Genomic DNA, 24,680 nt, shown 5'->3' with positions numbered 1-24,680 from the left:
AGGTCCTTCTGGGGGAAGGTCTGATATAAATTTTTAAAATAAAATACATTCTGCCAGTAATTTACTAGGTGGCCTTAAGCAGCCACTCTCTCAAGCTCAGGCCCCCATCTGCAACGTGAACGTAACAGGACAGACCTACTTTGTAAGGTTGCTTTTAAGAATTAAAACAAGATAAAAGATAAAAATATAATCATGTATCACAAAACTCCTTTCTGCAGACTAATGTTCAAAATGACTTTTTTAAAAAAACGATAAAAGGACCATTTCCCAGTCCATTTCCACATTCACTTAATCTTCTAAATATACACTTAATGTCACATGTAGTTTGGCACATAAATCTAAGTATCAACCTTCTAATGACATCAAACTCTAAATCACCAAATGATCTCCCCCAGCAGTTTCATATAGATGTTAGATAGCATGGAGGCCAAGACGAAACCTTATGGCACACCACATGCCAAAGGTCGAGCACAAGTCCCCAGCATTATCTTCTGGAACCAGTCCATCCCCTGCAGAAAGCACAGTATCACTGACCACTGTCCAGTGACTCCTAATTCCATCCCTGAGAGGTAGTCCAGAAGAATACCATGGTTAATGATATCAAATGCTGCCAACAAAACCAAGAGGGACATACATCCCCATTTAGTTCCACTTTAGATTATTTAACCAGGACAACGAAGGCTGTTTCTGTTCCAAAAGCAAGTCTGAAGCTATCCAGGAATCCCTTAAACTGGGTTTCCAGCAAGCACTAACTGTTTTCATAAATTCAAGATAGGCTAAAAGATATCCAAATACAGTGGGCAGGCAACAAATAAGGCTTTTTCAGCACTGGTCTAACTACCATTTCTTTTAGCAAAGATAGCATGCTGCCCTCTAGGGATGTACAGAATGTTCTGCAGTCAAAACATTCCAACTTGAAATGGGCCTTCAAGTGTTCCAAGCTTGGAACAGAATGCCCTTCAACTGAAGGGCCTGTTCTGAGCTTGGAATGGAACGACCCCATCCAGAGTTGGAACATTCCAACTGTTCCAAGAGCCATTTTGGACTCCAAAATGGTGCTCTTCTGGCCTCTGCGCATGCATGGCAACCATTTGCGTGGTGAGAACACCTCCATTTGGGAGTCCAAAATGGCGCTTGGAACATTCTCATGCAGAACTGGGACATTCTATCAGAACAATCGGCTCAACTGGTTGTTCTGAAGGAACAATCTGGGGATATTGCATTCTGTTCCTGAACACAAAATCCATTTCATGCACATCACTACTGCCCTCACAGAGAGGCATTCACAACATGTTCCACCCATTCTGTCAGTCTCCTCTTGCTGACTAAACCAGCCAACAAGGACAAGAGTTGAGTGCACACGTGGTCAGCTTCACATTATAGTGAACGTGAAGCATTTTGAACACTCTAAAGCACTATATAAATTTAATCAAGAGGAAAAGGTCTCTTGTTCTTCTTGAGGACTATCCACCAATGGTACCAACAGCATCACTGAAACTCTACCAGCCCCCAATGTGGCGGGGGATGATAAGCAGTGTAGTCCAACATCATCTGGGGAACCAAGTTTGAGAACCCCTGCGCTAATGAATTGTTTGGTGATGCACTGTGTTGCTGTAAAAAATAATAATTCCATTTTTGGTTTGCTGTTGTAAGCTGCTTTGTATGTCAATGGCCTAGTTCAGACTTAAGAAACCATAAGTTTCTACAACGTGAATGAGCCTCTGCAAGCCATGAGCAAACACACTTCTTCCCTTCCCCTTTTGCATCTGAGAGTAGAAGAGGTAAGGCTTTACTTATATTTTGAAGTAAGGTACAGTTTCAGATCCTGGTTTGTGCCCTTACTGTAATTTTACTTACATCACATCTAAGTTTGGATGTAACATGGAACTGTTGTTTACTTCAAAATGAAAGTAAGAACTTTCCTCCTCTCCTATTTCATGTAAAATAGGAGGAGGGGCACAACCATGGTTTTCCACTACATCTGAACTAGGCTAGTGGATCTGAAATGTAATGTACAAATGAAGCTCAACTAACTACTCAGACAAGATCTGTAAGGACTTTCCATATGAAACAGTTTTAATGGCGAAAGATGAACTATTAGAGAGAAGTTATTAGATGGGATCCTTTAATCTTTCTGGATGTTTAAATTGCATTATCTGCTCTACTTTCTAGGAGTGTTGCATATTTAAGAGAGTTTCAACCAACACAGAACCTTAGTATAGACAAAGATAAGAATCAAAATAAAACAGAGTGGCTGGCAATGAAGCACTGGTATAGCACAGTTTTCTGAAGAGTTTCAGGCTAACATTGCACTGGTGCCAGTATGTATGTGGAAAATTTCAACTATGTCATCTTCCCCCAGAAGCCATCTGTGTCACCTGAAAGTATGTCCCTGAGAGCTGTATGACTCAAAATAATAATTTCGGGTGACACAGAGTGCTTCCTGGGGAAGGGGAAATCACTGAAATTTGCCCCTACCACTGACCTAGCAGAGGAGCTGAGTTCACTGAACTTTTCAGAAGCACCAATGCTTCGTTAGTCAGGATGTCAGTCAGTAAATTTAAACAGGATTTTTAAAAATCGTAAGTCTAAAGTACTGAGCACTATTATAGTGCAACTCTCAAATCATTTTTTCCAGGGGAAGTCCCACTAAAATGATTTGGATTTAAATATGTTCCCCTCCCCACCAAACCTGTACAGAACTCCTTGTGTTTCTTTACTAGCCATAGCTTGACCAGCCAGCACAATAAGTTTCTTTCAATCTGTAATACTTTATCTAGATAAAATGGTCCTATACAAAAAAAAATAGAAAACAGAAGAACGTACCTTGCTCCGTGTTTTTATTTTCAGTTTACTCTTCTGCTTTCTTTTTAATTTCTTCTTGCTTAAGATTCTTTTACACCTATGAGAGAAATTTATAAAAATTACTTCACACTAAAAAGAACAAGTACATTGCCTTTAGGCCCTGTTTCTTCATACAAATTTTATGTCTGCCTTAAAGCTATCAGCATGGGCCTCAAAGGTATCAAATATAATGCTCTATGTAATAAGCACATTATTCCCTTCCCCACCAGTGTTCCCTCTAACAGGGATTTCCAGATGTTGACTACAACTCCCAGAATACCCAGCTGCAATGGCTTTTGCTTGGGGATTCTGGGAGCTGTTGCCAACATCTGGGAATCCATGTTAGAGGGAACACTGCCCCCCACCCATGGGGGAATTCATGGACACAAGGCATTTTCATGGGAAAACCTGGGTCAGTGTTTTTCACACCTTTTACCCTACAGTAAGCAAGATTAGACAGCTTGCCATAACCCTTCAACTGCTTATCACTCCAAACTTGTAGTAGTTCCTCAACATTTATTTCATAACCTCAAACTAGGCAATTGTTCAGCAGCAAATAAAGTCACACTGTGGTTTGTTGTCCAGTCTCTACAAAAACGCATTCAGGGACTCAAACAAAAGGAAGAGATATGTTCATGGGCTCTCATGGGAAACGTGATGAAAAATCATTAAATACAAGTACTATTCACAAGTTAAAGAATGTTTAGATTAATTATCCATTTGTTAATAGATTTATATTTAATCTATTTTATATTATAAAAACTCAATTTAAATGTTTTTCTGAAATATTAATACATAAGATAGCTTTTGTAAGTTTATTGTTACAAGTGTACTGTTATTGCTAGACGGAAAAACAATCTTTAATATTGTATTTTTTTGTCCTTATTAAAACACAGCAAAATCAAAATCACCTCATAAAAACCAAACAACAGCTTTAGTTTATTAATCTGTCAATTAAGCCTTGCAGCCCTATCCATTACTGCCCTCTGTGATGTCCTTTCCGAGAATGAATGTGAGCACCTGCAACATTCCACAGTTACATAACAAACACCATAGTCTATGGTGTCAAAGGTTGCTGAAAGATCTATCCAGATCACAATACTGCTCTCCTGCTGGTCTACAAGCAATGATTTAAAAAAAATAAAAAAACGCACCCATCATCCATCACCATTAAAGTGGGCCTGCATGAGACACCCAGGCTGCATGTACACCTAAGAGCACTTATGAAGCTGGGGGAAGAAACAGAATAACATGTGGTGGATATCAGGCATGCACAGCTTGTGAATGATTCAACAGGGGTTCTCAACCTTCGGTCCCCAGATGTTGTCGGACTTGAACTCCCATCCAGCCACAGTGGTGGCCACTGTGGTTGGGGGTGATGGGAGTTCAATTCCAACAATATCTGGGGACCCAAGGTTGATGATTCTAAAGGCAACTCAGCTACCAAAGGCAGCCAAAGAGTGATGTGATTAACACAGCAGGAGGCAACAAGCAGTCAGCAAACAAAAGAGGACCCAGTCACCCATGGAAGCACAAGGAAGGAGCTACAAGATAGCAAGGATAGTAAATTACCTCCTCTGCTCTCATCTGAGACACTGGGCAGCAGACTAAGAAGCCCCCGTCACATCTTACTTCCTTTTCATTTTTATTTTTTCTACACTATTCATAATCTGCCTTGAGGCATCATAGTTTCATACAAACCTATATGGGCATCTCCAGATCAAAGAGGAACAATAAATCACAAGCAAAGGAGGGCCCTAGGAAAATCCTGTTTGTGTGTTCCTCTGCTAAAGTGGACAGTGCTTCCTGTGAGGGTCAAAGTTTAACACACATCTGGGATGTGAGAGTTATATATACTGTAACTCCATATTATACAGGAACAGAATTGAAATCGTCTAATACTTTGTTGTACTTCTTTTTAAAAAAAAATTACATTTATATGTAATTCCTCCAAAGAGCCCAGAGTGGTATCTATTGTTGTGTTTATCCTCACAACTACCCTACGGAGATAGGTTAGCCTGAGAGATAAGTGACTGGCCCACAGTCACCCAGTGTGTAGCTCTTTTAGTAATGGGAGTAATATGGTATCTTCGAGATTACCCAGAGACCAACCTGGCTGCTGCATTCTGTACCAACTGCAGTTTCCGGATTATGTACAAAGGTAGACCCACAAAGAGCGTATTGCAGTAGTCAAATCTGGAAGTTGTCAGCATACGTACCACTGTTCTGAGGTCATTTAACACAAGAAACAAACACAGGAGAGGAGAGCTGGTCTTGTGGTAGCAAGCATGACTTGTCCCCTTAGCTAAGCACGATCTGCCCTGGTTGCATATGAATGGGAGACTAGAAGTGTGAGCACTGTAAGTTGTTCCCCTCAGGGGATGGAGCCGCGCTCTGGGAAGAGCAAAAGGTTTCAAGCTCCCTCCCTGGCTTCTCCAAGATAGGGCTGAAAGAAATTCCTGCCTGCAACCTTGAAAAAGCCGCTGCCAGTCTGTGAAGACAATACTGAGCTAGATAGACCAATGGTCTGACTCCGTATATGGCAGCTTCCTATGTGTATATGTATAGCTTATGTATCAGCAGAAGTGGATAGAAAGCACCTCTGGCCACTGCCTCAACCTGGGACAAAAGGGAGAGGTTTGGATATAGAAGCACTCCCAGACTGTGTACCTGTTCCTTCTGAGGAACTGTGTGACCCCATTCAGAACAGGCAGATCAAAACAGTATCCCAAGTTCTGACCCTGCATAATAAGTACTTCTGTCTTATCTGGATAAAGTCTCAGTTTGTTATCCCTTATCCAGAGCATCACTGCCTCCAGGCAGGCATTTAGGGAATTTATGCCTTCTCCCAATGATGTTGACATGGAGAATTTGGGTGTCATCAGCATACTGAAAACATCCTGCACTAAATCTCCTGATGTTTCCCAGTGGTTTCATACAGATGTTAAAAGGCATTAGAGACAATATTGACCCCTGAAGAATCCCATAAAAAGTTCGGATTGTGAAGAACAACAGTCTCCAAGGGACATCATCTGGAATCTGCCTGAGAGGTAGGAGCGGAACCACTGCAAAGCAGTGCCTTCTACCCCCAACCCCCTCAGACACTATGGATACTATGGTCCCTAGTGTCGAAAGCCGCCGAAAAATACAAAAGGACCAACAGAGTCATACTCCCTCTGTCAATTGCCCATTGGAGATCATCCAGATGTTGATGGACTATAACTCCCATCATCCCCAGCCAAAATGGACATGGCTGGGGATGATGGGAGTTGTAGTCCATCAACATCTGGGGGCCCAAGGTTAAGAAACCCTGGTCTAGATAATCAGTTTCCCCCAAGACTGTCTAGAACTGGGAGTCCACCACCTTCTCAGTCACCCTGCCCAACCATGGAAGGTTGGAGACACAGGCCTATTGTTGCTTAACTCTGAGGGATCCAATGCAGGAAACTGATCCAACCTAACCACATAAGAGGAGATATTGGACACCTCTGTATCAGACACTGCAGTAATTGCAGCGTCAGAGACGAAGTCAGCCTAAATATAAGAGATTTTATCCACAAATAACTCACTGAAAATGTCACAGTGGGTAACTCATGGCTCAAGGGAGATGGGGCATGTATTAGCCCTCCCACAACTCTGAACAACTCCGAGGGACGCGAACTTGCAAATGCAATACAGGCAGAAAAGAATCGCTTCCTTGCTGTACTTATTGCCTGAGCATAGATCTTCAAATGCACACTGTGCTGTAATCTGTCAGATCTGAGTTGAGTATTTCTCCACTTGTACTCCAGTCGTCTACCTTGCCGCTTCAGTCCCTGTAGTTCTTCCGCACACCAAGGGGTGAGTTTTGAAGCAAGTCAGAGAGGATAATTAGGAATGGTCATGTCTACCACTAGGGGTGTGCACGGAACCGCAGAACTGCGGTCCGGCACTGTGGGGTGGGTTCCTTTAAGGGCGGGGAGGGTTTACTTACCCCCCCGCCACTTGCCCCCGTCCAGCGCGCGTATTTAATGTAATAATTGGGGCAGCAGGATACTTCCCTGCTGCCCCTTGTCCCTCTGCAATGCCGCCAGCTTTGACTCACAGTTTTGAAAATAAATTACTGCTGCCCAGTGCCAATAATGAAGTTGAAGAAGAAGCCGGCCTCCACTTCGGCGCCTCTCCGCCCGGCGGCTCCCCCAGGAGCCGCCGCCGCCTCCCAGCAGCCACTGAGAGCGGCTCTGCCATGGAGGACGCGCCGCGGCAACCCTCACTTCCGGCTACCATGCGACTTTCCCCCACATACAGAGTGGCTGCATTCTGCCACTCTGTATGCGGAGAAAGTCGCATGGTAGCCGGAAGTGATGCAACCCTCACTTCCGGCTTCCATGCGACTTCCCCCGCATACAGAGTGGCAGAATGCAGCCACTCTGTATGTGGGGGAAAGTCGCATGGTAGCCGGAAGTGAGGGTTGCCGCGGCGCGTCCTCCATGGCAGAGCCGCTCTCAGTGGCTGCTGGGAGGCGGCGGCGGCTCCTGGGGGAGCCGCCGGGCGGAGAGGCGCCGAAGTGGAGGCCGGCTTCTTCTTCAACTTCATTATTGGCACTGGGCAGCAGTAATTTATTTTCAAAACTGTGAGTCAAAGCTGGCGGCATTGCAGAGGGACAAGGGGCAGCAGGGAAGTATCCTGCTGCCCCAATTATTACATTAAATACGCGCGCTGGACGGGGGCAAGTGGCGGGGGGGTAAGTAAACCCTCCCCGCCCTTAAAGGAACCCCCCCACCCGGACCCGGACCAGCCAGATCCGAACCGGTCTGGAAAGTCCGGAGGCCTTTACAATGGCTTCCAGACCGGTTCGGACACACCGCTATCTACCACCCTGGTGAGTTTGCTGTTCCAATTCTCCAACAGAGCATGAACAGGATCACTGGCAGAGTCAACACTAAATCCTTCCAAGACTTCTTGGAATCCTATGGAATTCAATAACCTTCTCAGGCGGACCATCCTAATAGGCTCCTCACCCCTGCAGAGATGGGATGTGATTGTGAGTCCATCCTTAATCAGATGGTGATCTGTCCATGACAATGGTGAAATCACAGGAGTTCCCATCCACAGAACACCACTCTGATCAGAGTAAAAGACCAGATCAAGCATGTGATCTGGGATCACACTTTGGATAGACCTATAGTTGTAATGGCTACTATGAAATCCTGAACCACACCAGACATATTGGTCCCAAAGTGAATATTGAAATCCACCACTAGCAGCCTGGGGGACTCCAATGCCAAGCCCAAGACCATCCATCAGCTCAGTTAGGGACTCTGTTAGGCAGTGGGGTGATTGGTACACCAACAGAAGTCCCAGTCTATCCTTGGTCCCCAAACTTAAAGTATACACATTTGATATGTCCAGATACTTTGATGGAGATCCTGGTAAGGGAGGTGTTATTCTTATAGACCACCTCCCCACCTGCTCAACAGAGTAAGGAGAGAGAAGCTGGGACCAGACTGGGCTATCAGCCTCCCTCAACCAAGTCTCTGTGATTAGCCCCTTTCATCCATAATCAGATCATGGATGATTTCTGATTTATTCTGGACTAGACTAGAATTACAAAGGAGAAAGGTAAAGCTCTGTGGTTGGTTGGCACTGCTCAAAGTCAAGGAGTTAGCAGGACAGCCGGAAGGGGAAATAGCTGTTAAATTTTTGTTTTCCCTTCCCCTGTTGGCCTGCTGATTTGCCAGCGTTACTTCTTCTATTCCCCACCACCACCAGAATAGCCACTCCATAATCAGCTTCATCTCCCCATCTCCAGATAAACCTAAACACATTATGAACCAATCTTGCCCAAACTTAATGACTTAGAATATTAGAAAAGCCCTGCTATATCAGGCCCAAGGCCTATCTAATCCAGCATCCTGTTTCACACAGTGGCCCACCAGATGCCTCTGGGAAACCCATAGGCAAGAACTGAGGGCATGCCCTCTCTCTTACTGCTACTCCCCAGTAATTGTTATTTAGAGGCATCTTGCTTCTGAGGCTGGAGGCGGCCTATAGCCCTCAGACCAGTAGCCATTGATAGACCTGTCCTCCATGAATTTATCTAAAGCCTTTTTAAAGACATCCAGGCTGTTGGCTATTGCCACATATTGTGGCAGGGAATTCCATAGGTCGATCATGCGTTGTGTGAAAAAGTATTTCCTTTTGTTGGTCCTAAATTTCTTGACAATCAGTTTCATGGCATGACCCCTGGTGGTTCTAGTGTTATGAGAGAGGGAGAAAAAATTTTCTCTATCAACTCTCTCCACACTATGCATGATTAGACAACATTTTGGAAAAGCAATTGTCAGGAAGTGACAACAATAGTTTAAAACCACATCTTGTAAAGCATTTCACACATAATTCTAAGAGAGAATATATTTTATAATTTATAATTATCATCTCCATGCAGCATGTTTCTTAGTTTTTATTGATATCACTCCACATTTTTCTTGGATGTTATTTATATTTAAGTTGTTAATCTAGTTACAGCTTCTTCACCACATGTAACTGGCAGAAGGCATCACCAGTTGAAACTTGAATATGCAAGCCCAAATAAAAGATCCAGCAGCACTACTAATTTGAGAGAGCCTGTGTGATCTCATCACGCCTAAATAACTTAGACAGACATTGACTTAAGTCATTGGACCTGTCCAACTATCATTAGTTCACCTATGACAAGACTCCGTTTCAATCAATTTCCCGTGCACCTAATTCACAAACAGGAGCAGATATCTAACCCTTTGTATCACTTCTTAAAATACACAACAGATATTAGTAGAAAGCCATCTCAGAAAACATAGTGGGGCTGCTCAGAAATCACATTATGAGGATGAGACCCGAAGACTCATGTACTACCACTCCACAGGCCATTACTAACTGTTGAACTATAATTAGCCTTGTTCTTGGATCAAAACTTGGTTTGAGAGTCAAGCTTGAAAATAATTTGTCTGCTCAGATGAAACATCAATTTATGGTTTGCCACAAACAAAGAACAGAAGTTAGTGATATCTGCAAGAGGAGGAGATACAGTGTTCCCTCTAACAGGGATTCTCAGATGTTGTGGACTACAACTCCCAGAATCCCCCAGCACAATCCATTGCAGCAGGGGATTCTGGGAGTTGTAGTCAACCACACCTGGGAATCCCTCTTAGAGGGAACACTGAGGAGATAGCACAAGGGCCTGAAACTCATTCTTTTAACACCAAGCCATGGCTTGGCATTGTCTGAACAGCTGTGTTTTTTAAAAACCTGCTAGCTACCTGTAATTACCCCACTAATTACACACAGTAATTAGTCTGCACTGGGTATTACCGGCATATTTTAAGACAGCAAGCTTCTGAACAATTACACAGTGGTAGCTAGTGAAGTGGTGCTGGGAGAGGGGGACAGCAAGAGTTACCTTTAAAAATTTATTAGCAGTGATATCGCCACACTTTTAAGCCATGAAGCGCAGCAGTGACCCACCCGGCATCCCACACTCATCCCTCCAGCACTCACCTGGCCTCTTTGCATGTGGGGAGGCCATTTGCGTTGTCAGCAACATAGGATGCCAGGCAGGTCACCGTTGCTCTCAGGAGCTTACAGGTGCAGCAATACCACCACTATTCAACTTTTAAAGGTAACTCTTGCCACCTCCAGCACCATCCTCACCGGCTGCCACTGCACTTACAATACTGCCATCAAGCGCTACAGGTTCTTTAGAAGGCTGGAATGAAAGACATTTCATTCATTCTACTCTAATCACTAAGACAAATATTATTTTATGTCTAAGTGAATTAATATGGTATTGTGCAAGTTAGAAAGAATGCAAGGAGGACCTAGACAAAGCTATACACTTAATAATCCGGTCCTTCCAAGAGGATTCTGATGTTTTACTACAGAAAGGAGATTTATTTTGCTTTAACACAAATATTGTTATGTCATATGCATTTTTATTACACACCACCCTTCTTGTCACTTCTTACAGTGGTTATTAGCAAACAACAATCATGGAACAGATATAAAAAATTGACTGCAACCTACAGTTTAGCCACTCAATTTTCAACAAAAACCATGGCCCGGTTATTGAATCACACATGGAAATAAACTGAATTAGGTGCCCAAGACTGTATCACAGTGATACTAGACCAACAGTATCTATCCAATATACTACAGTATCTGATCGTTGCTCTTCAAAAAGAGCAACTAAGATACAAGCACATGATCCTCCTCCTCATCCTCCTCCTCCTCCTCCTCCAAAGGAGGGCATGGAACACAGAGCCCCAGGCATAGTGGAAACATGATAGGAAAAAATGCACCTGTTGGATTGTTGGATGTCTGCTTGTCATACAACTGTTAAAGTCCTGAGTCCTCCAGCCCTTAGAAGCAACTCAGCAGGCCTTCCCCTTTATGAGGTACAAAGCTGGAAAACGGTAAAAACCAGTTCTGAGGGGAAAGCAAGCAAAATGGAGGCGGCCACTGAAATAAAATATGTAAGAGCTAAGTAGCCAAGGCTAATGTGACAGAACCTGTTTCCCTGTCTACTTTAAAGACATGACTTAAACCATTTAAGTGTAATGGTTGCCTTTTATTTTCAAGGAATTTCTCCTCTGCGAAGGGGGGAGTTTTCACCAGCCCTGTCAGAGTCCCTTGCCTGCTTTTTCCAGGGTTAAAAATAATAAGAGCAGCCACTGTTTGCTCCCCTCTCTTCTCTGCCGAATACTTTCCCCATTCTCTCTCCTCACCAAAATTCTATACTGATAGCAGAGTGCTACTTAAGCATGTCCAAATCTGATTTTACCATAAAGCCTAATGAGAGCCATTTTCTTAATCTGTAGAAATTCAAGACATTTATTTCGACAAACCTATGAAAGCATGTTATATGAAACACAGACTATCAAAAGAGACCTTTTCCAAAGAAAAAGAGTCATTCTGGTCTTCCCTATTATTAGCAAAATCTTCCATTGCAAATACAGTAATCCCTCGCCAACCACGGTTTTAAGTATCTGCAACTGAAATACTGTGACTATTCTTGTCAACCGCAACCCAAGTATCTATGGTTGGCGAGGGATTTTTGTGATTTGCGGTTTTTTAAAGAGATTGGGGGGGAGAGGGTCAGAAGTTCAATCTACTCATTCCTTTTGGTGACTCCTGGTGATATTAAGGGATTTGGGGTGATTTTTGCCATTTTTAAAGTATTTTTCCCTTTATTTTCCGGTGTTTTTGCTATTGCGGTTCCCCTAACCATATTGTGCATTCATTTCAATGCCTCATCAACTGCATATTTGCAAACTGCAGGGATTTGCCAGAAGGGAACCCTCCCAGTTGGCAAGGGCTGACTGTATAGGGGAGGAAAAGACCCACCATGCTAAGGTTTCATGTGTGGTTTCCAACTTCTATGTCTCATAACCTAGCCATTTTTTCAAAGATTCATTAAAACACTGACACATTTGTTCAGCAGGCAATTGTGAGCTTTAAAATGCCTGTTCTTGCACAAATACTGCTTTGAGAAACCACTGAATGGGGTGAGGGGAGGCGAAATAACCTGACAGAATGCTGCTTTACCTCCCCACCCATAAATCACAGCCTGCATAATTCTACATACAGTAATATTTTCTTCACTGTATATTCTACTCTATGAAGCAAAGGCAGAATGTAAAACAGGGCTTGACAATTCCCAGGAACTAGGGAGTCATGGCACCTAGAAATTTAACCGTGGCACCTAGACTGGGGTATATAGAGGAAGAGTTATTTAATAAAATATTTATTTGTACCAGGCAGTCCTGTTTCTGTTGTATATTGCTTGTAAAGGGGATAAAGGTAAGCCCATTTACCCTCCTCCTCCACAGTGTCTGTCAACAAGTTTGGTAATTTTGTCAAGTGTCATTTGTCTAGCACCTAAATCCAATTTTTTTCCATGTCCTGAAATAAACATGTCTAGAAATAAAGGCAACTGGATTGAACAAGCCATATTAGGTGCACACAAGCTCTTGAACATGCCCAATGAAATTCTGGTTTTGAATGTCATACTCCTGGTGTCCACAGAGCCCTGTGGGTGTCTTTGGTAGAATACAGGAGGGGTTTACCATTGCCTCCTCCCGTGCAGTAAGAGATGATGCCTTTCAGCATCTTCCTATATCGCTACTGCCCAATATAGGTATTTCCCATAGTCTGGGAATATCAGCGTGAATTTGAACAGGCAAGCTTCTGCTTGTTAGTCAAGCATTTCCCCGTTGGGCCACTTATCACAAATCACTGACAAAACTGTCCTTAGTTTTCAAACGTTCTGCCATGCAGCATAAGTTCTGCCATGCAGCCCCTGCTAACTTGGCAAAAAGGCACCTTTTAACTTGGTGATTCTCTTTATTAGGCAAGGGGAGAGTAACTGGCCCTATCCACCCCGAGCACATTACTTCCAGTGACTGTTGCTGGTGTCCATCTTAGGTTTCTTTTTAGACTGTGAGCCCTTTGGGGACATCTTATTTATTTATTATTTCTCTGTGTAAACCGCCCTGAGCCATTTTTAGAAGGGCGATATGGAAATTGAATTATTATTATTATTATTATTATTATTATTATTATTAATAGGGGGATGGGGACTGCTCGAAGAAATGTCTAAAGTTCTACTGAAGATGCAGAAGCTTCTCTGCACTTCTTTGGACAAAGGCCTCTAACTACTAGTTAATGCAGAAAACTAGTAATCATGGTAAGGTGAAAACATTACAGATGTGTACATTTGTTCATACAAAACATGTTCCATATTACCAATTAGCAAAGGTTTGTAAATTACGTAATTTGGTATAATCGCAACCATACTATCCATTATCCATCAATAATCATGCACTTGCAATCAAATTATAATCTGGTACTTAAACAAGTTTATTTTGTTTCAAACAACATTCTGAAGAGATCCCTGCTAAATATCCCTACAAACAGTACAACTATACAAACACCATTAGATGCATTTAGAACTGGAGAACTAAAAATGCCAGAGAAAGCATCGTTAAAAACTGTACTATTAAAAATGGACATGTATCGTGGAAAAACTGGCTCCATCATCGTATGGGGGGGGGGGATTCTACAGTTATTGGTGGTACACAATGGCATTATTGCGCTGCAGCGTTGGTCATGCACAGAAGGGGAGGGAAGAATGTATCTTTTTGATGGTCCGTGATTGGTTGCTGGAGGTGTGTTGGATTAGTGCATTTTTTAAAATCCTATTAATTGCATGATTGATAAGACTTCTGCTTATATTCTATCTGCCCATAATCGGGGGTCTCTCACTTCATGATGAGCCCCTGGTGGCTTCATGATGAGCCCCTGGTGGCTTCATGATGAGCCCCTGGTGGCTTCATGATGAGCCCCTGGTGGCGCAGTGGTAAAACTGCCGCCCTGTAACCAGAAGGTTACAAGTTCGATCCTGACCAGGGGCTCAAAGTTGACTCAGCCTTCCATCCTTCCGAGGTCGGTAAAATGAGTACCCAGAATGTTGGGGGCAATATGCTAAATCATTGTAAACCACTTAGAGAGCTCCGGCTATAAAGCGGTATATAAATGTAAGTGCTATTGCTATTGCTATGATTGACAGCCCGGCATGTCGTAATCAAAAAAGCTTTGAACCTGACAGAACAGTGTGGCCCCTGCTTACTCAAAAACCTCTAGGAGGAAATTTTCTCTGACACATGTCATGACCTATGTCAGGGCTTGACAAGTCCCAAGAGTCTGGGAGCCAGAGCAGAAATTTAACTGTGGTGCCTGGACCAGGATATTCAGAGACAGAATTCTATATATATCCCAGCTAGCCTTGTTTCTGTTCTATGTTACTTGTAAAGAGGATAAAGAGAAGCTCATTTATCCTGTTGTAGGATCCTCAGAATTCCATATCAGGAAGAGATATTTATTCTAAGGAGAATAAGGGAGAGGCCCAAGCTGAGAAACAGTAATATCTGACTGGGAGCAATAAAAGCGTATTGTGTCAATTCAAGGGCACCAGAGAATGTTTGAGAGATAGTAGGCTATTCCCAGAATAGGGAAAGGATTACGAAGTCTCAAGTTATCTTGCCGATGGTAGACCCCTTCGATGAAGGAAGCTAGAGCATGTGCCTATTACCCTCAGGATGTATTATGAGAATAATTGAAGACTGCAAAGAGTAGAGTTGTGTTCAAAGACAATCAGTGTTATCTGGCAAATGGAAATGGTTTGATCGTGGCTGCATCTCTAGGAGAGAGTGGATAGCTAGAATTGGACCCTATAAAGACAGGGCAAGTCTAACCCCAGGGTGCCATCACCCGTCATGTGACTGCTTGGTAGTAACGACTAGCAATCCCTGAGCTTGAGAAGGTGGAACCTGACACAGGCTGCATTCAGATGAGTCTGTCGCCTTAGTGGTGAAGCTGCGAGGCCTACCTGTCATAAGAGAGAGGAGAAGGCGTCCCAGCTTCCCCTACAGTTTATTCACAATGATGTTTTTGGACCATTGTGGGGGGACAGGGGTTTAGTCGTTATCCAGTCACAGAAATTGATGATTATAAAGATTTGCTTCTGTTTATATGCTGTGAGTGAATAGTACATGTACTGGGTGTGGTGTAAGAGCCCTCAAGGCTCATTCTCTTGGGGGACTTCAGTTACAAGAATCTATTGCAACAGTCAGGGCAACATTTTTTGAAGACCAGGAAGGTGATTACATGTCGAATGATGTCAAGCTTTCATTACTTTTCCTTTCTTTCTTCTTTCTTTTTGAAGGAACCAGGGATCGTACCTGAGATCACCCTAAGCCTAACCCCCCATACACTCAATAGAATGGTATGGAATACAAGAGGAATCACTTCTACTGAAAAAGCCAGATGCATGTTGCAAGATGCAGGTGTGGCAAGTAAGTTGGGGGGAAAGCGGTAAAGGCCACCAGTTATTTAGAAAACTGATTGCTAACCAAGATAGTGAAAAAAGACACCATCTGAACTGAGGTTTGTAGAGAAGCCTAGCATACAGCATGTCAGAGGGTTCAAGAAAGAGAAAACAGGTTGGATTGTAAAAGAAAGAATGGAATAGATAGTGGTTATGGTGGTGGAAAAATAAGGGTACAGAAAAAACTACAATGATGAAACTGGAGATATTGAAAATTTGGATGGTTGTTAGGAAGTGTCAGAAGTTGGCCAAGGATCCCGCTGGGCAAGGGAGAAGGTGAGTAGGGATGTGCATACAGGTGAAACTCGGAAAATTAGAATATCGTGCAAAAGTCCATTAATTTCAGTAATGCAAATTAAAAGGTGAAACTGAATATATGAGACAGACGCATTACATGCAAAGCGAGATAAGTCAAGCCATAATTTGTTATAATTGTGATGATCATGGCGTACAGCTCATGAAAACCCCAAATCCACAATCTCAGAAAATTAGAATATTACATGGAACCAAGAAGACAAGGATTGAAGAATAGAACAATATCGGACCTCTGAAAAGTATAAGCATGCATATGTATTCAGTACTTGGTTTGGGCCCCTTTTGCAGCAATTACTGCCTCAATGCGGCGTGGCATGGATGCTATCAGCCTGTGGCACTGCTGAAGTGTTATGGAAGACCAGGATGCTTCATTAGCGGCCTTCAGCTCTTCTGCATTGTTTGGTCTCATGTCTCTCATCCTTCTCTTGGCAATGCCCCATAGAATCTCTATGGGGTCAAGTCAGGCGAGTTTGCTGGCCAATCAAGCACAGTATACTGTATACTTTTCGGAGGTCCGATATTGTTCTATTCTACAATACTTGTCTTCTTGGTTCCATGTAAGGGGCACTCTCGGGCCTGGCCGCGGTGGCAAGAGGCACTCTCGGGCCCGGCGGCAAGGCGCACTCTCGGGTCCGGCAGCGGCGGCAAGGCGCACTCTCGGGCCCGGCGGCAAGGCGGCAAGGGGCACTCTCGGGCCCGGCGGCAAGGCGGCAAGGGGCACTCTCGGGCCCGGCGGCAAGGCGGCAAGGGGCACTCTCGGGCCCGGCGGCAAGGCGGCAAGGGGCACTCTCGGGCCCGGCGGCAAGGGGCACCCTCGGGCCCGGCCGCGGCGGCGGCAAGGGGCACTCTCTCTCGGGCCCGGCCGCGGCAGCACACCATTGGCACTGTATTACAATTACTTACAACTTTTAGAAACTCAACATTTACAATATTTGGAATGGAATCTTTATTTCAATCATCGATCAAACAAAAAACACAATAGATAAGTATTAACCTTCAGCAATTATGATTCTGCCAGAACTTTCTTACAGAACACTTGTGATTTCACCAACTGGTTCCTTACACAGCTTGCAATGTAGCAAAATTTTGCCACCTTGGTGGAGACATTGATATCACTGTCGGACAAAAGGAGACACATAAAAGGCCAATGGCCTACCTGGGAATCTAGACAAAACAGGTGACAAAAGTGCTAGCTGAATATCTCTATAAAACAAACTGAAACAAACACTCCAGACGGACACAGGTATAACCACTGAGAAAAAATAATACCGAGATAGCGACCCTCTAAGAGAACTGAGGGCAGCGTATTCAAGTATGCCAAGACAAATGCCCTTCTTGATTTGACAAGAACAAGCTCATGTAAATATTTAGCTGGTCTATGAGGGTGAGTTGCATTACCTATGGAAGGTACATGTCTGACTCGGGTCCTGTCTTCCTGAATCACTATGTCCCAAATCCTCTGCCTAATTATCTCCTTGGCTTTTAAAATCCCTAAAGGAGACCAATGTTGGGCTACTTAGCCCATAACATGCTAATTTTCTCTCAATACCCTCTTCCCATGCAAATGCAAAGTTGTCCTTCAGGACCAGAAGTGTGAGGCCTGCTCAACCAAGATTTATTTTCAAATAAGTAGAGATCTTTGCAACCCAACCATGTGCTTCAGTTGGTCCAAACCTCAGTTTCAGCCTTAACACTGCATCGGGCAACCCAAGGATTGTTCTAATGAATTTGGTTTGTACCAATTCTAGGGGATGGAAATCCTTGTAATTACTCAGCTGGGCATCATATAGTAGTTGGCCTAATATTTTCCCTTTGAAGACCTGAATTGCAGCAGGGACGTAAGCACCAAACTTTCGGGGAGGGGGGTGTCTAATGCCCTAGGACACATGCCCTAGGCACCACTGGAGGGCGCCAGTGCCATGCTGCTCCCCACCCACTCCCCAATTCACTAATTATTTTTTTTTTAACCTGTAGCCCCTTCAGGGGGCTTCCTAAAGGCCACAGTCTACAAGCGTTCCCCCTCCCCCTGCTGGCCTCTTACATCACTGCTGCAGCCCATCCCGGTCTGATTTTCAGGCCTGTTCAGACCTACAAAGATCAGTGTGGTGGCCATTTTGGAGGTCGCCACACATGCTCAGAAGGCCTCTGCAAGATCTGGCAAGGCTGCCCTAGAACCTCGCAGGGACCATTTGAACATGTGCAGCAGTCATTTTAAAAAATGGCCACCACACATGCTCAAATGGCCTCTGCAAGGCCCTAGTCTAATTTTTTCCCCTGATCTAGGGAGTTGGAAGAATGCAAACTTGAACTTGGCAATGGACCCAAGCATTTAAAAAACAGATATAAATGGCATAAAAGTGGACAAAACATCCCTTAAAAAGACAATGTTGGTTTAATACCTTGTAAGCTGGCAAAACTGAAGGGTGCGGGGGAGGAGGCAAGGAATAAAATGGAAATATTCACTCGCATGCTGTTTAATTCTCTATACAGAGCTCTATCTTTATCTGCATATTTGTCAAGCAATCTGATTATAAGGTTTGTGGGATTTCAAACTTGGAAAGTGCCTGCCTTTAACTTGTGTGGTGCTTAAAAAAAACCACAACTGCTGTAAGAATTCAGCTGTGCTAAAGACCCCTGTGGAAGGGGCCAAAGATAACAAGGATCCAGTCTGCTGCAGACATCAGTTTCTTCTTAAAGGTTATTTAGTATTAATTATAGTTCTTCATTGCACTTGATAGAATCCAGCACGTGTAGGACAAGGGTTGTGGAATTACATATGAACTGATGTAAAAACTCAAAGCAAGCATGACTCTTTTACTGCAATGCCTTGAAATAATCGTGCCTTCCACCTCAAATTTAACAAAACATTATAGAGTAATTTGTTTTTGTTTTACTGGCAGACACCTTCTGCTTTGAAATTATGCCTTATGAAAAGAAGAAAATCATCAAATAAAAATGCAATAATGAGAGGCTTCGCCTACTGAATTTCTACCTGTTGCTTAGGTTTAAAAAGTACAGCAGCATAATATACAGGTATGATAATATGTCATAAGAACATTTGTTCAAGCACTCAGTTTCTACCATGTCTTAACAATAGTTAGAGGCTTTTCTCAGACAAAACAAAGACGCTCAAAGCCACAGATGGTAGTTACTACTTATATAGTCCATCTTACTGAGTATATATGAGTGCAAAGCAAAGAATTTGATCTAAGAATGCCATGTGTAAGCACTACAGTTCTGTACATAATTATTAAAATGGGGGGAAATGTAGGGCTGCTAACTAGATTTTTAAAGTTGATCAATCATTAGCATTTTAACTAATGCATCACTAAACTGATTTTAAATAAAGTTACAATTCTCCATAATGCCAACCTAGGAACTAGAATAGTACCTAGATACTAGCATTAAGAGTCCCCTTTACTCACAAACCCACTGATAAAAATTTGACATCACTAGTTAAAATTAGCTCTCATAATTAATCAACTTAAACCAACTGAAGCCCTAACAATACTTGGAGGATGAGGGTGATTCTCACAATCACAAGGATTTAGATTAAAGAATTAATAATTATTTACAATATTGTTGCAAAGTTAAGAATTTTTTATTACCTCATCAGTTTACTCCAGACATTCATTGAAAAGACAAGTTTTCTGAAAGAAAGATGCATGTCAGATGTTGGGCCGGGGGTGGGGGTGCAATTTCAGTCCTTGTCCTAGGTGCCATTTTCCCTAGCTACACCCCTGGTCTACCTTGCATTTTGTCACAATGGTTATGGCTTTCTCCTCTGGATACTGAATGGTAATCAAGACTGGGGATTGGATCCAGCCTATTTGGAAATGAGCCATAAGAGATTTGCTCCTCTGGATGTCTGCATAACCACACACTGAGCAGTCCTAAGCTCTATTTAGGGCTTCGATGAACTTCACTTCACCTCCTCTCTCCTGTTTCCACTGCAGTCAGGTGCTGGGCCAGCCCTGTTTCAGTTCTTCATCTGTGATCACAGATCTCAGGACATGGATGCTACCTGCAGCTGTTTCTCAGAAAGCAGACAACTTGCCCAGGAATCTCAGATAGGGACTGAAATTGCATCATCTATTTTAAGGAAAACTGTCAAATCCCATGTTCCTGGTCAGAAAGCCAAAAGGTTTAACAGCCCATGAAGCAAAATATTTCTAGTGACTGAAAGAACTAGGAAGCACTCAAAAGAAATGAAAACTATCACAACAGCCTCTAGGAGAAACTCAATAAAATCCATGTACAGTCTTACCCCATCATTTTTTAATATATTTATAAACCTTTCTGCCAGTGTACTGTAAAATAAGAAATATGCACAACAATTCCAACACAATAAAAGCAGTGAAAGAGACAGCAACTGGACAAGTGAATACAGCAATGGAACCGATATGAGCAGAATGAACCACATCATCTTATTCAAAGGGATGTCTGAAGAGAATCTTTAGGCATTTATGAAAGAAGAGAAAAAAGAAAATGTGTCAGAGTGAGACAGAGCTGGATGTCATTAGCATTTTGGCAATATGATAGTCCAAGTTAGGGATGTGCATGAACCGGTTTGGAGGCCCTTTTACGCACACCGGGCACTTTCGATCCAAGGAGGCACTGGGGTGGCAAGGAAGTACCGCTGCCACCCTGCTGGACCATTTTAAAAGACAGCGCTGGCAGGGGGGAAGCAGCAGAAGAAGTAAGAGCACCCTCCCCCATCCTTAAAGATATCTTCCACCCCACACCAGCAGGCATCAGTTCCGTGCACACCACTAGTTCAAGTCTCCAGATGACTTCTTCCAGCAGTTTCATATAAGTGTTGGATAAAATGGGGGGAACAAGTTGAATCCTGTGGTATTCCAAAAGCCAAGTGATCAAGAGAAGTCCACCAAAACTATCTTCTGGACCCTCCCCCTGAAAGTAAGACTACAGCCAATTCAGAGCAGAAACTCCCAGCCCCAAACCCTCAAGGTAGCTCAGGACACACCTAACTGCAGAGTATCATATTCATAGTCCCATAAGATCCAAAACAGACTGTGATTTCAAAATAAATGCTCTTGAATGAAATCTAAAGGCAGGTCTGGCACCTGTTTCCTTAACCTGTGTAAATCAAATTCATCCCAATAAGTATTTAAGGATCTTTGCTATTTTTATGTTAATATACAATTAGCCCATTTCCCAAAAATGTAACACTGAATTCAGCTAAGCAAGCAAGCAGATAAATGAGCAACATACTTTCACCCTTATGCACTTTATTCCCATTACTCTCTGGCAAATTTTATATTGTGAATTACTAAGGCAGTGAACTTTGTAAAAATGCCATGTGCACCAATAATGCTATAACAATAATAATTGACAGTTTCTCCCCCATACAGTGGATTATTATTGTCTCTTCCTCAACTACCCTCCCACTGCTCAGAGTGCTGTTAATATTTCAGCATCTTTCTATCATCTGTGCTGACTTAAATCAGGAAGCATACATGGGGTCCAAAGCTGGTGGTCTATTTCTTAAAACTGTTCAATATCTTCACTTCCTAAATTAAGCAGCTCTGTGAACATAACCCCATCCAAATGCTCAAATTTTAGCTATATTAGGAAAAGAGCTCTCCCACACATACACAGACACTGTTTTTGATTGAAAGAACAAACTTCTACTTATTGCCAGGACAGTTATTCACATTTCTAGTCTTATGCCACCTGTTTTGCTCACATTTATTGCCTTACACTAACATCTATGTCCCCTCATCTCCCTTACTTGCAAAATTAAGATTGTAAGCTCCTCAAAGCAAATACTGATCTTCTTATGTTTGCTTATTTTACTCTCTAGAGTGCAATCCAAACTGGTAGGCCTATATAAACAACAAGTAAGGGACCCAACAATTTTAGCCCATTTTTCACCACACACACACCATATTTATTTGCTTCACAGTACAATACCTTCACAGCAAATAAACAACAAGATTGCCATCTCCTAGCTCAACTTCCTTTGAAGATTACTACTTGACAATAAACAATCATGTGGCAACTGATAATTCTGATTTCAGATGTTCAGCATATTCAGTCATAATATAAATTAGTCCAACTTCTTCAACCTAAAATAAGCAGTATATCCTCCAATTTTCATCTGCTCTCAGGAACATAATGCATTTCCATCCTGACAAAGTAAGAGGCAACCAATTCCTAGCTCACCGGTCCTTGCAGATAACATATCTGTAAATTCTGCATTAACCTGTACCTGATAAGTGCTTATCACACAAAATTTCATTGAGGGCTGATTCTGAAGCAACATTTTTCCTCCACAATACCTGTGATTTTTTTTTTAAGTTTCAATTCAAATTCTATATGAAATTGACAAAAGCCAAAAGAAAATCTCCCCTGTAAAAAAATCCTTGTAGATTTTATGTTTTGATTATATATTTTTCACATATATTCCTCAACAGGTATTCTCATATAGTTGGGGAAAGAGTCATATTGGAACAAGTCCCACAAGACTTGGATGCTGACAAATCATATTACCTTGCTTAGTGACAGTAATCAAGGACACTAGTTGTCATTAGGAACTATTCAACTCTAGCTCCCAAATCCCAATTCTCCTACTTGTTCATGAGCACTAAACAATGTGGATTGGGAGGAACAACACTGGTGAAGAAGGTGGTGATGACAGCAGCAAAATACTGCCTTATATAAGAGAAGTTACATGTAGCTGTTTGATAAATTCTACAGTGCTACAAGATATAGCCCAAGAAAACATAGGGGATGTTAATACTCACTCATATGTCTTGTTAGCCAGAATATTTACATAGATTATATAGCTACATAACCAAGTAACTTGCAGCATTTGGGTGCCTCCAAAAGAAACATCTCCTATCCCAGGCATGTTTAGAGTTGATGTGCTATTACCATGCAGCTGAACATTATTACAGAAGTGGCAGTGATCCCTTTTCTCAACTGGATGCTTACACATGTGACATTTCACAGGTCAGTAAAAACAATACCTTACTTAGGGCCAAAGTTCACAATGAAACTAATAATAGTGCCTTATATGTTGCAATAGGGAGCCAGTTTGGTCCAATAGCAGAACAAAATTCACAAGGACAATGAGAAATATCTTCATTAGGACCAGACTCCACAGAATTGGCAAGAAGGGATCATTCTGCTGCCCCTCCGGGGTTCTGACGTGGCGGACCCACAGGACGACCTTGCTACGGATTTTACGGGAGGGCGGCCGTGTTGCCACGCATGACGACTACTACCTGCGCGGGTGATTATACTGGTCTGGCGCTAAGGCATTGCATGCAAGGACTGCCCCGCCACCCGGATGTTTGCGCTGGGCTGGTGGTGGGGCGTGTGCGCATCCTCATTATGGGGATTAAAAATACCATCGTCGTTACCTGCTCGGGTGGCCGGCCTGATCCCGCTCGCTCAGCGCCGCCGCTGTGTAAATCCGCCGGTACCGCTCAGCCAGGGCCCGGCCCGAGAGGAGCAGCTGGTAGCGACCACGACAGCCGCCACCGGGAGGAGAAGCCAGCCCTGAAGATGTCAGTGGCAGCGGCTGCGGCAGCAGCGCCCCGAAGCCGGCTGCATTCTCGCCGGGCCCCATGGCCACGCAGAGCTCCCCGCCTCCGTCTGTTCCGCTCGGGAAGAGGAAGAAGCCGCCGGGCTCGGAGCCCGTGCAGGCACCAGCGGCGGCTGATGCTGCCGCGCTCATCGCCGCCTCCCCGCCTCCACACGCTCCGCCCTGAGCCCGGGCGGACCGACACCCCCTTTCCTCCTCCTCCTCCTCCTCCTCCTCCTCCACCTCCTTCTTCTTCTCTCTTCAGCGCCTCAGCGGCCCAGCCATGGATCTGGAGGGACACACCGCACAGACACACAACCAGCCCGCCTGCCTGGCTGGCCGGCAGCGCCTGCCTGGCTAGCCTGAGTGACAGGCGCTCTGCCCCTCCCCCTTGCCCTCGTGCGCGCGCCGGACCAGGGGAAAAAAGCGAGCAGCTCCTTCGGGCCACGGTGGGGCGCGGCGGGGCGGAACGACGCCAGGGACGCGCGCGCTTTCTCTCTCTCCTTCCCTCCCGCACCCAACCTCTTCCTTATGTCAAAACGCCGATATCAAGAGGCGCCTGCGCGAGAATGCCTTCTTTTCTGTATTTCGCTCCTCCCTCTTCTGAGCTACGCGAGAGTGCGTATGTGGTGTTGGTGGGGCTTTTCTCCAACCAGAGTCTTTTGCTGCTTCCTCCTTCCCTCTCACCCCGCCTCTTCTTGTGTTTTGCGGGCGCGCGGAGGCGCGCGCCTGTCCTTACTTTTCTGTGTGAGCTCATAGGAGCGCGTGAAATAACAGTTTTTGCAAGTGTTCCCAGGAATAATTTGTAACAGGAGGATGCCTTAGCTATGGCAGGTTGAGGAAGGGATGTCTTGTGCAGTAGGTAGAGGTGCAACTTCTTGCTAACTGTGCAACGCGTGCATTGTACTAAACTACAATTATCCCAAGGATTGTTTTGCCACCTAAGGAAATGTAGCAGTGGTGATGTCATTACTTCAGTGTAATTATTGTAGGAGAAATAGAGACAAGCACAAACTAAAATACTGAAGCGATGGATGAAAAGGACGGGGAGAGAGGCCACAACTG

The 24,680-nt window shown here is 43.7% G+C and overlaps 1 protein-coding gene across 14 annotated transcripts in view; it reads right to left on the bottom strand.

Annotated features, from left to right (window-relative positions):
• MYCBP2 (MYC binding protein 2) overlaps positions 1 to 24,144 on the bottom strand; it is a 259,460-nt gene extending 235,316 nt beyond the window's left edge. For 9 of the 14 annotated variants that reach the window (XM_053305497.1, XM_053305498.1, XM_053305501.1 and 6 more), the window contains exons 1-2: positions 23,452 to 24,144; positions 2,827 to 2,902 (exon numbers count right to left, since the gene is read on the bottom strand). In XM_053305497.1, the coding sequence (XP_053161472.1) occupies positions 2,827 to 2,902; positions 23,452 to 23,768 (393 nt within the window). In that variant the 5' untranslated portion in view covers positions 23,769 to 24,144. Of the gene's footprint in view, positions 1 to 2,826; positions 2,903 to 3,755; positions 3,825 to 23,451 lie in introns of those variants that run through there. The other 5 variants (XM_053305505.1, XM_053305507.1, XM_053305509.1 and 2 more) reach the window with 2 other exon arrangements.
• Positions 24,145 to 24,680: the final 536 nt, after the last annotated feature.

This window comes from Hemicordylus capensis, chromosome 3 (assembly GCF_027244095.1).
Source record: "Hemicordylus capensis ecotype Gifberg chromosome 3, rHemCap1.1.pri, whole genome shotgun sequence".
Classification (NCBI taxonomy): Eukaryota; Metazoa; Chordata; class Lepidosauria; order Squamata; family Cordylidae; genus Hemicordylus; species Hemicordylus capensis.
Note: the sequence above shows the minus strand (reverse complement) of the source record. Positions and strands in the feature narration are given on the sequence as shown.